The sequence below is a fragment of the Microtus pennsylvanicus genome, chromosome 9 (genome assembly GCF_037038515.1).
Source record: "Microtus pennsylvanicus isolate mMicPen1 chromosome 9, mMicPen1.hap1, whole genome shotgun sequence".
NCBI lineage: Eukaryota > Metazoa > Chordata > Mammalia > Rodentia > Cricetidae > Microtus > Microtus pennsylvanicus.
The window spans coordinates 68,160,313-68,175,347 of record NC_134587.1 but is presented as its reverse complement, the minus strand read 5'-3'; the positions used below and the strand labels follow the sequence as shown (position 1 = coordinate 68,175,347).

The window sequence follows — 15,035 nt, the reverse complement described above, 5'->3', positions numbered from 1 at the left end:
AAATCTCTCCCTGGTCTGCGCCAGTGATTGTTTTTGAGAAACCTAAATGAGACTTTCCCATTTTCAGATAAGAGCACACCTTTGATTGTCAAGCGGCGTGATGGCCGATATAAGAAGGGACTTTTGATCAGTTTCTATGTTTTCCTGCCTTTCCTCATCATGTTTGCCATCATGGTTGTTAGGCAGAACATCTCAAAGGGATTCTGGCACAAGGAAGAGGCTGTAATTGGAGGGTAAGTAAGCGTGCTGGTATTGAAAATGCAGTATTTGAACTGAGCTATGTAATGTCTGTACGGCTTGTGGGATGAGTGGTTGATTGCACGAATCACTAGAATGGCTGAGCAAGGGGTTTTCAGGATATAGCAAAGTCTATTTCTGTCTTCTGATGGGCACTTTCGCATGTCCTGTTGTGCCAAAGACAATGGGAGCAACCCAGTCAATCTTCAGGAACTTTCAAATAAAAAATCTTCTGGAGCTGTAATTGATTTAGAAGGTTCTATTGATTTCCCAGGCAACCCAAGTGTCCTCACACTGCAAGCCATTTTTGCACATAGTGGGATCGGTAGAGAAAAATCGGGAGCAGATCTGCGAATAGAATATGCAGAAGGCAAGAAAAGCCAGAGCGCAGAGCAAGGCTGCTCCAGAGTGTGCAAGCGATTCATACCACTCGTGTGTTTCTAGGCTGCAATTAAGGTGTTGTCTCAGCCATAATTTCAGTGCAAACCACACTTGGTTTAGTGGGCTTTCAGGGAAGGCGGGATGACGAAACAAGGGTAAACAGCCAGTCTTGGAGTCCGCGCTGTAAGCGAACACTGATGCTTAATCCCCAATACCATCTCTAGTTCTCAGATCAGGCAGGAGGTGGCAGCAACTAGTTATATTCAGGGCAGTGTTCCTGATGGTTTATGTAAGACGTCTATCAAGCAATCAAATTGCTTCCAAGTCACCAAATTACATGACAATTGACATAAAGATTCCTGTACTGTTGGAACATTTTGGGAAAACCTGGATAATTGCTGAAAATTTTGATTGTTGGAAGAAGTACCACAGAAAGGAATCATGGTTTTCAAAACAACATAGCAAAACCATGTTGAAGCAGATAAGATTTACAAATACAGGTGGCTTCCTGGTTAGCAAGAGGCCAAATTGAAATGGGGCCGCGGCACAGAAGTGGGGCCCTCAGTACTCCATGGATGGTGATTGTTGTGTCCACCCCTGACCGGCACGTTGGTGCCAGTCTTTCTCTTTTCCTTCCCAAACAGATTACCAAACATATATCCACACTCACAACCATACAGGTCATATTCTTGGCACGTAGCGGCAAAGAATTATGCAGAAATCACTTAAAGTCACCTACATTCTACTTGAGCTGATGATCTCTAGTTTGTTGCTCAAACCGAAAGCCACCATAGATGGCCCAGGAGAACCTTGACCACTGTAATGGCATGCCTAGCTTATTATCCTAGTGTGTTATAAGGGACCAGGACGCTCTCTAGTACCACTAATGTTGTTACATGTGCCTGAAAGATCTTAGAAGCCTCATTAGTGAGCGTAAATCCATCTAAATAATTATGTATAGTTATTTGGTAGAAACAAAACTGAAGAAGAGTAAGAATTTGTTTATATATATAACTGCTTTGATGATGAGTATTTTAATATCTCATCAATTTCCATGTAGACAAGATAGAGGGGAGCAATAGTTTAGACTGTTAGTCCAAATCCAAAACTGTATAAAGCAAAACCATCCAATGTAAAGAGACAAATAAGTAACAACCCAGAATTTGAAAGTCAGGATTTGGAAGAACCAAACACTGGACCATCTCATCATTGGCTATCACCTGCTATGAGGGTATTGATACACAGCAATTGGTCATTTAATACAAATCTGGCTTGTGACACTTTTTTGTGATTTTTTTCTTAATGACAGTGTTATATAATCCTGAAAACAATCCTTTCTCTTTTGTACAGATCGATTTCTGAAGGCAGTAACCAGTCATAGAGCCAAAGGTGATTGCAGGCGTCAAGTTGCCAAGAAAATGTTGTAACTATACTCTGTGAACAAGGCCTCAGCATGGGTCCACAGCTGCTTTTGGATTTCCTCACGCAGGTTCCTACTTGCTAGTGTCACAGGCTGGAACAAGGCCAGCAGAAAGTGTTTGCTCTTTGTATTGTTTTACATTGGAAAGCTTCAATGTAAACCGCCAGTAATCCGATTTTTAAAAGAAATCTCTTTAAAGGAATTTTCCACATTTTCTTAAAAAGTATTTACAAACAAGTACACCCCTTCGTTCAGGGGTCTAGTTTGCAAAGGTGCGGGAGGTTGTCCCCAACATTTCCGTATTTTTCTTCATCACCGAGGCTCAATGGGAACCGCTATCTAGCTTTAGAGATGAGGAAGTAGATGCAGGAAGTTGTAACACTGCCCCATGCCTACAGAATGTCAGCAAATTGTGTAGCTGTAGCTCTAGTTTAAGGCATGCCTCTCAAGTTCAAACTGTCAGAACCAACTTGACAGGTATACCTCACAATCTACTGGAAACAAGGGGTGGAATTGTGTTGATGGAGGACCAGGAAAGAGGATAAGTGCACACCTTGCCAACCAGAAAGACAATTCTTTATCACAAGACAAGTCAAAAGAGAGATCCATATATATTTTACAAAATTTTTACTCATTTATGTAAAATTAATGACATTTTATATACTACACCTGAACAAGTAGAAAAATTCCAAAGCTCAACAAAGCATCACCTCAAACATCCATCCAGTTTCTTATCTTCCATTCCTTTGCATCTGATTCTGACAGCTAAGTTAATGGGTTGCTGTATCCTCATCTGTCACTAAACATTGGGGTGAGAGAGTGGGGGACACACCAAGACTGAAAAATTCTTATTTAAAATTGTAAACATCTCAGCACAATCTCATTGCCTGTATTTTGGCAACATGTTTGCCAGGTGACAAGCAAACCCAGGTGACATTAGAGGTAGTGGTAGAGGCACCAACTGGCAACCACCAGTGCGTACTCTGCAGGCACACAGCTGGCAGAATTACCTGGGTGCACGTTTTCAAGGGTAGCTTTTAACACATGAATACCCCAGATGAGAGCCTGAGCCAGGTTGCTTGGTTACTGGCAAGGATGACAGTGTGGCTGGCAGAACTGGAAGTCAGGCAGCAGGAGGATTACTAAAACCAAGAGAAGGAAAACTCAGCAGCGTCCTTGGAGGCCATGTCCCTCTCACTCTGAATAAAAGGCCAGACTTACTGTACCACTGAGAATCCAAACTTCTGCTTTAAATGCTCGAAGCTGCTTGTCTCACCTTATTTTGTGAATAGCATAGCGGCAGAAGTGTAGATGCTACCCTAGCGTTTCAGACTAGGGGTGGTAAGGATAGCGCACAGAGAAATTTTGAAGGTGAATGTATTTCCTTAAGAAGCACTGATAAACTAGGTGGTGGACACTTTTAATCCTAGCACTCCAGGGAGGCAGAGGCAGGTGGATCTTTATGAGTTCGAGGCCAGCCTGGTCTACAGAACAAGTTACAGGACAGCCAGGACTACACAGAGAAACCCAGAAACCCTGCCTTGAAAACAAAACAAAACAAAATAAAAAACAGAAAAGAAAGAAAAAGAAAAGAAACACTGTTAAAAAAAATAATGTTTGTGGGCATACATCGGGAAGCCAGCACCACTACCACCACCAAAAGACAAGCCAAAATCAACAAGCAAGAGCCAACAAAGTAGAATGAATAACGTAAATAAGATAGAAAATTGTTTAAGTATTGAAATTTATAGCCCCTCTCTGTATCCAAAGTTTGCTGTCTCATTACTCCTCTAGAAGTGGGTTTCTGAGTTTATGAATACCGAGAGAGAAAATATCCTATGACAAATCCCAAGCTAATCATAAGTTTGAGGGGGCCATGATAAGAGCCTTCATTTAGCCACATGTGAATGGGGGGGTAGTCAAACTATTGCTGAAGTGGTAAGAGCAGGATTTGACCAGACATGGTATTTATTTTACACATTTCTTGGCGTAAAATAGCCTGTTGTCCACACAGTAAAAGTATGAAAAAGGTAAGTCTGGATCACAGGAAAAAAGAAAAGAAAAGCTTTGGGTGGTGACGGGTGGGATAGAGTGAGGATGTGCGACAGTGACCAAGTACTACATACGATCAGAGTCATGTATGTGTGTGGGGGCGCGTGAGTTTGACCTTTGATCCCTGTAGGGGAGGCAGCTGCTGGCGATGCGCACGGACATAGTGATATTTTGTGATCTAACAAATAAAGCTTGCCTGGAGATCAGGGTGCAGAGCTAAGCCACTGGTTAGCCACAGAGACCTGGCGGTGGTGGCTCACACCTTTAATTCCAGCACTCGGGAAACAGAGGCAGAGGGATCTCTGTAAGTTCAAGGCCACCCTTGGCTACACAAGACTGAATATCTGTCTAAAAGAGAATCAGAAATCATACAAAGCTGATCCCAGGATTTGGAATTCCATGGCTTTGATCCCAGCACTAGGGAGTTTTCATTATTAAGACATACTGAATTCGCACTACATTTGTTCTTTTTAAATTTTTTTTATGTTATAATACAGCTACATCACATCCCCCTTTCCCTTTCTCCCTCTAATTCCTCCCATAAGCCCTCCTTGTTCTCTTTCAAAGTCACAGTCTCTTTCTTCATCAATTGTTACAGGCTCTGTCTGTGCATGGTTCCTTGTACATACGGTTCCAGGGCCGGCCATTCAGTACTGACAGTCCCTTGATGTGTTCTTTCCTGGGAAAGACTGTTTTTCCTGCTCCCAGCTTTCCTTAGTTACCTACCATTCTTTGTGTGGGGCTAAGGCATCCTGAGATTTTCCTCTCCTACTTCAGCATGTCTGTTGTCCTCTTTCAGCTCAGGTTTAGGCAGTCATGCTCGTGAGATGTTCCTGGGTGTAGCTTCTAACACCACTAGGAGACACCATCTCACAGCAAACTCCTGGGTCCTTTGTTTCTTTGTTTCCATCCCCGCTTCCACAGTGTTTCCTGAGCAAGGCAGTTGTGTTGTAGATGTATTCATCAGGACTGGGCTCCTCGACTCTGCATTTTGATAGGCTGTGGTTTTCTGTCATGGTCTTTGTTGTAAGGAGAAGTTTCCTTGCTGAGGGGTAAGGACTATGCTTACCTGTGAATATAAGGACAAATATTTAGAATACTTAAAATGTAGTTAGGGGTAAGGCTGGTTTAGGAGAGTGTTGATTCTAGGTTCTTTTTCAGGACCCATTTCTTAACCAGCCCTGGGCAGCTGGCAAGGTTTCCAGTACCAGGTGTGACTTCCCTCTGGTTGAGTGAGCCTTGTAGGGAACTGTTTAGCATCAAGGTATGCGTGCCCCTCCTTCACCCTTAGGGTTATTGTGCCATGCTGATTTTTCTTGTAGTTCATGGGCATCACAGCTGCCTAGGGGTGTTGGTGGCTTCCCTCCTTTGGAAGTTTGCATGGTGCCTTTTGCTACGATGAAAGCTAGGCTCAGGAAGGGGATATTCAGGTCAGCACGAGCTCAGGGGGGTCTCTGGGCCCTGTGTCTGAAGGGCATGGCATCTTCAGCACTGGGGACTTGCCTTCTGGGTAGTTTTCTGTTCCTCACATTAAGTTTAGAAAATGCTGCTTAAACAGATAAAGTACACCTGACAACATACTCTTTCCATACGGCCATTGCAAACTAGTTACATACAAAACAAAACAAACTTGGAATAAAAAAAACCTTGGCTTTACAAATTTTGTGGATATCAAACAGAGAAGGTCAGAGTACAGTCATGGGCTTATCTTGTTAATTCATCGTTAGTTAATTAAGTTTCTATACCTATAATTGCATAGTATAAACTGGGTAGCTTTTTAATAATGATGAGAATTTCCTAATGAGAATAATGGTGAGAATTAAGCTTGTCTACCTCTCGTGTGTGTGTTTTTCTTACAATAGCTGTTATGCAACATCAAAGACACACTGGAAGAAGGACACCACCAAGAAACTCACTGTTACGAGGTCTGGTCGGAGAACAAGAGCTAGCCTGTCTCTCTTTCTTTGGCTTACAGATTTCAGTTCTACATTCCTCCAAATAAAACCTATGGCTGAAAGTATACAGACTTGTGTCTGTGGCTTCTTCCCTCTGAGCCAGAGCGATCAGCACTCAGCATTCCACTATCTACTGCTATTCCCTGCCAAGTGCCCAAAGCCAAGAGCCAGCAAGTGCGACAACCTATTTCTCTCCTTCATTCCCCTGCTCTGTCATGTCAAGTTTCAGGATGCAGAGAGAGAGAGACAGAGAGAGAGAGAGAGAGAGAGAGAGAGAGAGAGAGAGAGAGAGAGAGGAGAAAACTCCTGGGTGGAAGCTCTTCCTGTGGATCCCAAATAGTCACTATTTTCATTTTTTTAAAGGAATGTCCTAGACTGAGTTCCTGATCAGAGGTATTGATAATGACCCTATGGCCCCTTGGAAATTGGAATTAGGAGATTTCTTGTTATTTGCTGCTGTGGGGCTATTTCTGAATTGAAGCATTCCTCCTAATGGGAAGGAACCAGGGCCATAAAACTCACGAGAAGCAGATGACACAGGGAGCTCCCTTTGGGTAGCTGTTAAGGCTCAGAGGACCCTCCCTGTAGTTCTTTTCAGCTGCCTGTAAGCCTGGCTAGTAATTCTAGGGATGTATCTTTTCATGAGAGTCACGGCCAAGCTCACACAGCCTTCTGGTTGATGCATCTGCCTTGGTCCTGTGAGTAACCCCAATAAACTAGTCTTGGGTTGAGTTGTGTGTGAGTTGAAATTTTGTTCCCAAGATGTGGTAAGCCTGAACTCTGCCACATCCTTGCTGAAGCTGAGCTTTCTGGGTGATTTTCAGCCTTCACGGCCCTAACTCCCCTCCTGGTTTAGGCTGAGGGTACATCCGCACACCTTGAACCTTATACCCGAGTTAGTGTGCTCTTCATCACCATCAAGCTCGGTCATGACCCAGAGTCTTTGCCTAAAGCAAAGATGATCCAAGCTTCATTGCAGAGACCCAAATGCTCATTTTTTTTTCAAATGCCTTCAACTGTAATGGATAAATGGCGAACATCCACCCAACTCAGTATTAGTCCGCCTTTAAAAGAACAGACCACAAATATCACTATAAAATGGTGATTATATAAAAATGGTCATATATAAAATAGTCATTATGCTAAAATCACTCAGAAAGACCAGGACACACATGTGTAAAGGCAAGAATTAGTTTACAATTAGTAAACTGTTTCAGGGCTCCCTATCAGACTCAGTGTTTAGCTGGTGGTTTGTTGCAGCAGTAGAAGCCCTGAGATAGTCACCATTAACAGAACACACCTAAGCTGCATTATAAGATAGCCTTCCCTTCCCTCTACCAATCATAAGTGAGCACAGTAAGAAAGGAAGACAGGAGAGGAGCGCTTTATGCTTTATGATTGCCTTGCCAAGATAGATCAAGTTCTGTTTACTCATTTGTCACATTGATAATTAATAAGTGGCATTTCTAGCTTGCTTTCTGTCTTCCATCACAAAACAAGAAAAAAAAATGCCAGACAACTGTGGAGAGAACAAAATAACCAAGCAAGACAAGTTCGGCTTTGCGAGGGCCTGGGCTAGAGGCTGGCGTCTGTTCTGTGCCAGGTGGAGGCCCTGAGAGCCTCAGGCGAGCCCTTGGTGGGCGTCTCCCACGCCGCCCACGTGCCCCTCGGCTGCCAACGGTCTTGGGCTCCGCTGTGCTTTCTGCACTCCAATTCGGCCATGCCTCTGCTCTTCATGCTTGCCGAGTTTGCCATGCTGTTAACCGGCGTCGGTAAGGCCCTGCGAGCCTCGCACTCCTTCTGTTTCGCTTTCCCATAACTGAGAGAGGATCACCGTGCTCCTGGATTCCTAGAGATGTCCTTCCTCCATCTTGCCCCACCTCATCCCCAGCCCAGCCAGGTGAACCCAGGATAATCATGGTGGCTTCTGCTCTGTCTTTATGTCTGGACCAACAAGAGGAAATCCGACTAGTCTCCGAGATCCCCGAATTCTGGGAAGGGAGGCCAGAGGTGCCTGTGCACCACCATCCCCGTCTAATTGCTCCCCAGACCCCTGAGAGACACCCGCCTCAGCATGATACTGAGGAGGAGCAGGGAGGCACGGTTGAAAGTTGTCTATATTTTGTCTATATCTACATCATTTTTAATGGGTAGTTAGAACGTCACCGGAAGTTGTGCATTGAGGAAGAGAGTGGGTTTAGAGCAAGCAAGTTTATTGACCATGCTAGGGCTCAGGCACTGAGCAACACTGGCTGGAGTGGTACTATTGTGAATTGGGGAAATAAACCAAAGCAACCAAAATTAAAAGCCCCAAACAACAAGATCCATGTTCTTGCTGCAGATTCGGAAGGAATATGGCTGCAAGTCACCGTGCCAAGGAAGATAGACCTGCCCGAGGGCGGAGTTCCGGGGGAGAAGGTCAGTCCAGGTTTTCTGCTCCTGCCTCAAGCCTGAGGGTGGCCTTTCATTGACGTATGCATCGGTCCTAAGCACCCTCATCCTCTCCTCTCCTGTGCCACTTCCCTTTTCCCATCTCCTTTTAAAGTCTCCTTTTATTTTTAAATTTCAAAAAATAGTGAACATTTTAAATTTCAAGAAATAGTGAAATCAATATAAAATAATTTCATGTAAAATGTGCATGAGAATGACCCAACGTGCAAATCCAAAGCTCTGTTAGTAGCTTCTACATAATAAATTGGTTTGCAGTAAAATTGGACAAATGTTAGCACAAGCTGAATTAAGTTAGAGAAAGAAATATGTATAATATCTAGTATATATTCATACACGTGTGTGTTATATACAGATAAGTTGGAGGATAGTTTGCCTTTCTAGTTCTAGATAATGAAGGTCCTCATAGCCATTTTGTAGATAGAAAATAATTTTCCTCACTAAGTACAGGGAGGGTTTAATATTTCATACAGTTTGGCATACTTTTTTAAATTTTGAATTACCCTTGTTTTGATTTTTAAAAATTTAGTCCTTGGGGCTGGAAAGATGGCTTGGGGGTTAAGGAGTACTAAGCACTCTTCCACGTGGCGGCTCACCACTGTCTGTGGTTCTACTTCCAGGAGATCTGACACCTTCTTCTGGCCTTCCGAGGTACTGTACGTGTGTCCTGCACAGACTTACATCCAGAAAGACACCCATATACAGAAAATAAATAAACAAAATAATTCAAAATTGACTTACCCCCCCCCACACACATACGTATCTGATTGGATGCATGTGTACCACAGTCCCTGTGTGAGGGTTAGAGGACAGTCTGAGGGAGCCCCTCTCTCCTTCTGCCCTGTCAGCTCTAAAGACAGAGCTTAAACAGTCAAGGGATATTGAACAGTGGCAGATAAGTTTGTATCAACCTTCTTTCTGTTTTAGATATATAGGTATATTGAATTGAAGGGCTATGTGATACTTTATGTCTGAGTATTCTTGAGGAACCTTTCCTCCATTTTTCCATAGTGGATGAACCATTAACATTGCCACTCCTGGTGTATGAGAATTCTAATTTCATCACATCTTCACCAACACTTATTATCTGCTGTCTTTTTGGTACTAATAGCACTTTCAAGACCATAATGACTCATTGTGGTTTTGCTCTTTTCCCATAAACAACGATGCTGAATATCTTCATTTATACTGAGTCTACTTTCACTCTTTATGTGTATATACAATTTTCCAGTGCCATTTATTGAAAAGTTTGTCCCTCTTCCAATGATTTTTCCTAAAAAAAAAAAAATCAGATGGTTTCAAATGTGAGTTTACATCTAAATTTTCCACACTATTCTATTGGCCTATATTTTTTTTATATCTCAACACCATGTTATTTTGATTACTGTGGTTTTGTTGTATATTTCTGAAGTCAGTTTTGTTTCTTTCTTCTTTGTTCTTTTTGTTTAAAATTGCTTCTACTCCGGAAATTTTAGGTTGCACGCTCATCTTAGAGTTTTTCCCTAGTTTTGTGAGGGGTGTCATTGACATTTGGAAAAGGCTTGCAATGAGGTCTGAAGATCATTTTTGCAGACTAGACTACTTTATTGCACAAAAAGTTTTATATGTCAAACTTGAACTTGTAAACAATTTTACTGTTTTCACGTAAGTTGAAAAGTATAGGTTTTTTTCCTATGATATTATCAAAATAATAACAGTCAAGACTTTCAAAGCTTTAAAAATAACCAAAGCAAAACAATGCTTTTGTACAGTTAGTATATCACTAGAGTAGTCAAGTATTTAAAATTATTATCAATCTTGTGAAATCATGTGTTCAGTTACACTGTTACAGGAATTGTCAATGTCACGGACTGCCCCAAATGTTGGTGATCGCTATCTCTTTCGTTTTGCAGCTTTTAAATTAATTTTATTTTCTGAGCGTTGGTGTGTTGCCTGCACGTATGTTTGTATGAGGGTCTCAGAGTCCCTGCACCTGGAGCTAGAGACAGTTATGAGCTAGCATGTGGGTACTGGGAATTGAACCCGAGTCCTCTGGAAGGCTAGCCAGTGCTCTTACCCGCTGAGTCCTCTTTCCAGCCTTGGTGGTCAGTGTCTTGAATTTTAATCTCAAACTCAGGTTCCTCTTGGATATGGAAACCCTCAGTCCATCCAGAGCATGAGTACTTCCCACAGTTTCACACTTTGCACATTTTTTTAAAACATCATGTTTATCAATTCTTTGAGAATTTCTTACACATCCACCACCCCAACTCCTCCCATAGCCATTTTCCCATCGCTTCCCAACCAACACTGAGGTTTCTTCTTTATTTTGTCCCCCTCTCCCTACTGAATCCAGTTCGTGTTGCCCAGGGGTCACAGCATTAAAATAAAATGGCTCTTTCTTTCATAGTAGCTAACAAAAATCAATTGTCATCTAGTGGTAAAATTTCTTTTAACTGAAGTACAGGTCTTGTGTGTGTTGTTACAATAACTGTGAGATCATGTTTGCAACTGCCTGTTGTATCTGAAAAGCACTGCTTCCTGGAATCTACTCCCTGTGGCTCTTGTATATTTTCCAGTCCATCTTATGTGTCTTTCCCTGCACCTTGGCAGAGGGATGTAATTGCTATGCTCTGTTTAGGGCTGAGGACTCCACAATTTCTTATTGTCTGCGTACTGACTATCGAGGGTCTCTATGTTAATGTCATCTACTGCAGGTAGAAGCTTCTCTGATGAGGCTCGAGAGATGTTCTGTCCTATAGGCACAGTGAGACATCACCAGAATCATTTTAATTTTATCCATTTTGCACAACACTGCTTCTTCTACTCCACAGACAGGGGACGCCTTGCCATCATCCGCCCTCTTCAAATATTTCACCAAAGTGTCACAGTGTCCACTCTTTCATCCCATTGGTTAGATCTTCCTGGGACATTTTATTTTTTGTAGCTATCATAAATAGGATTGCTTCTTTGAGTGTTACTTAAGATAATCATTCTATGTACAGTAGCACTTTAGAATTTTCTCTGTTGATTTCTGTATCCTTAAAAACATTTAAATTCATGTGTTTCTCCTACCAGATATTTTTTTATTGACTCTTTCTCTCTCTATATGCTTTCTCTATATGCAATCATGTCATCTGCACTTAGTGGCAATTTGCTTTTTTTTCCAATTTGGATAATCTGCATTTTTTTGTCTTGTTTGATTTATTTGGCTAGTGCTCCAAATACTTAATAAAAATGATGACGAAAGTGGCCATCTTCATCTTGTTCCAGTCCTTACAGAGAAAGCTTTCAAAGTTTCCACAGCTAATACACTGTTCTCTGTTGGATTATCACACGTACCCCTTTTTATGCCCTAAATGTGTTGATGTGCACTCCTTCCAGATTCTGCTGGTTCTGTTTTACTGTGAAGGATATAGAATTTTGGCTCATGCCTTTTCTATACTTATTGGTGTGGTGAAGCATTTTCATCTGACATTTATGCTTTGTCCCATTTATTGATTTCTTGATGTTGACTTATTCCTGCATCACTGGGATAAATCACATTTGATTATAGTGGATAAATCTTTCTTAATGTGTGGCTGGATGGGCCTTGCTAGCATATTTTAGGATTTCTGCACATATGTTTATTCAGAGTTTTGGCTGGTAGTGCCTTTATCCATATTTCTGTTTCTCTCTGTCTGTTGTCCAGCTTGATTACCATGGTTATTCTCAGCTTGACAGTGCCTTTGGAAACATTCTCTCCTCTTCAGTTTCTGCTATAATTTAAGAAGAATTTCTATTAATGTTGCAGATCTATGTAGAATGAAACAGTGGGGCATCGGGTCTGGTGCTTTTTTCAAAAGAGAAGAACATTATGATTTGGAAGTGAAATCTTCACCATAGGCATCATGAGGGAAAAAGAAATAATTCTTCCCTTTAAATTTTTTTTAGATATTTTCAGAACAAAGGAAAAATCTGACTAATGAAATAATTTGAAATATTTTATTTTAGTGTGTGTGTGTGTATTCCATGTGAGTTCAATTTACAGGAGTTGGTTCCCTCTTTCCACTGTATAGGGCTAGGAAACTGAACTCTGGTTCCCAGGTACCATAACCTGCCGAGTCTTACTCCCTAATATAGATGGCCACATCTCCTTTTAGTTTTAGTGATTTTGCCTTTTCTCGAATGTGTTATGATCACATTGGTGTTGTATGTAGACTGTGTATACATGCTTTCTTCCTCTTAAGAATGTGTATTCAAGATTCTATCCTGCCCTTTAAGCGTAATTGCTGCTTTCTTTCTATTGCTAAGTAATGTTGCATTGTTTACATGGACCACAGTTTGCTAATCAGTTAAATTTCTGAAGTACACGCTGGTTGCTTACAAGTTTTGGTTTTTGCAAATAAAGCAGCAAGCAGTGTTCCTGGGCTGGTATAAAATGTTTGTTCTCATAGATAAATAGCAAAGGTAGTGTGATGGTCTGAAAGAAAATGGCCCCCAAAGGGAGTGACCCTATTAAGAGGTGTGGCCTTGTTGGAGGAAGTGTGCCACTGTGGGGGTGGGCTTTGAGGTCTCTTTGCTCAAGTTTCCCTCAATGTGACAGTCAGTTGACTTCCTGTTGCCTACAAGATGTAGCACTCTCAGCTCCAGCACCATGTCTACCTGCACGCTGCCATGCTCCCTGCCATGAACCTCTGAAACTGTAAGCAAGCCATCCGATTCAAATGCTTTCTTTATAAAAGTTGCCATGGTTGTGGTGTCTCTTCAAAGCAGTAAAAACCCTAAGACAGAAGTTGGTACTAGAAGTGAGATATTGCTGTGATAGGTCTGACCATACTTTTGTTTGAAGTGATACAGACTTTGGGGACTTTGGGTTAGGAAAGCAGCAGAAAATTTTAAGCACTGCTTAGTGGGCCATACTAATAGGAACATGGAAGATGGTGCTGATGTAATTTCATGAGCTGTGGGGCAGGGGAGGGAGGCTACTTCAAGAGGTTTCAGAAGAGGAGAATTTTAGCATGTTGCTTAAGATTATTCTTGTGATATTTTGATGCAGGAAATGCCCTTGTCCAAACAATTTGTCCAAGACAAAAGTGAAGAATTTTGATGATTCCGTCAAAACAGCCTAATAAGACTGTCATGCAGTTTTTGGTAGCAGCTCTAATGGAGATTTATCATGAGGAGGAACTAAAGGAAAGCTTTGCACACCTTTAACGCCAGCACTTGGGAGGCAGAGGCAGGTCTACAGAGCAAGTTCTAGAACATCCAAACTTAGGCAGTGAAGGAAGCAATCACAGAAAGCTGGTGAAGATGTAGTTGACCAAGGGGGCCATGTTCCAGCTCGAGCAAACAGCATAACTTGGCAGCTTCAGCCATGTTCTTCTGGCTTTAGAGTTCAGGATAGAAGAAACAGGTTAGGGAAATTGCCTCTGCATCAAAGGAAACCTGCTGGGGCCAGGCTTGAGTTGGGGGTGTCCCTGAGTGGAGGCCTAGAGGAGACTACATTGCATAAGGTTGTGAAGTTGAAGCCTGGGTTGCCTTGGAGACCCCAAGATGCTGGAGATGCCAGAGTCATGGGATACCTGCTGAGGAAAGCTGTTAACTGAGGGTGAAGGCAGCCTAAAATGTGAAAATGTTGCTTATATTCTAAGAGACTAGAACTTTCGCTGGACCCAGAAGCTAAATTAATCATATACCCTGAGGTCTTAGTAAGGAATTAGCTTACTCTGTACTCAGCCTGTTTATTTATTTAACCTGTCTGTAAGAGAACAGAGTAACAATTAACCTTAATTGCCTGGTATTTCCCATGAAATCAGCTTTTACATCCTTAATTAATGCATGGCCATGGTTGTAATCTCTCCCATGTCCCTGACTAAGAACAGTGTGTGTGAGAGTGTGTGTGAGTGCGTGTGTGTGTGTGTGTGTGTGTGTGTGTGTGTGTGTACAACCAACGGGTCTAAAGCATTCTTACAACAAATATCCACCAGCATAAGGACGTTGCTTACTGATGGTGTTTGCAGTACTGTTTGGTACCTGAGTTAGGTGGACCAGTCAGGGTGTGTAACTTAATCCCTTGCAAAACCTTACAGATTTCTGTAAAATAACCCTCATTCCTTCCTTGTGGTCGGTTTTCTGTGTTGTCTAATGAATGTTATTTCCAGCATGAATGCAGATTATAAAGACATTATTGTTCTATTTGCTGTTTTCAAAAAAATGAGTGTCAAAACACACAGGCATACTAAAGCATTCTTCTGTGGACAGGAGTATAATACAACCCCACAACCCTCCCACACCTAAGGCTGAGGGAACACTGCAGAAGAGGGGGCGGAGAGAGTGTAAGAGCCTGAGGCTCGGAGACCAAGGGACTCTTACCTGGTATATTATTAACTCAGTTGTGAGGTATAGCAAAAGTTCCAGACTCTTCCAACATAAGAAATAGTTTTATAAGCTAGATCACCGCAGTCTTGATTCTTCATTTATTCTAGAACAGTGTGTTGGATCTGATATACTGCTTAGCATGGGTCATAAGGGGGTGCTGGCATCAGCTTTGCCCCAGGTCTGGGTTATGAGCCTCCTATAAC

At 42.0% G+C, this 15,035-nt stretch overlaps 2 protein-coding genes across 2 annotated transcripts in view; both read left to right on the top strand.

The window, feature by feature from the left end:
* LOC142857021 (A disintegrin and metallopeptidase domain 3-like) overlaps window positions 1–237 on the top strand; it is a 28,737-nt gene extending 28,500 nt beyond the window's left edge. The window contains exon 19 of the mRNA XM_075984639.1: window positions 68–237. Coding sequence (XP_075840754.1) covers window positions 68–237 — 170 coding nt within the window. The remainder of the gene's footprint in view (window positions 1–67) is intronic.
* A 7,725-nt stretch (window positions 238–7,962) lies between these two features.
* Window positions 7,963–15,035, top strand: part of Adam18 (ADAM metallopeptidase domain 18) — a 50,504-nt gene continuing 43,431 nt past the window's right edge. The window contains exons 1-2 of the mRNA XM_075984638.1: window positions 7,963–8,148; window positions 8,200–8,463. Coding sequence (XP_075840753.1) covers window positions 7,963–8,148; window positions 8,200–8,463 — 450 coding nt within the window. The remainder of the gene's footprint in view (window positions 8,149–8,199; window positions 8,464–15,035) is intronic.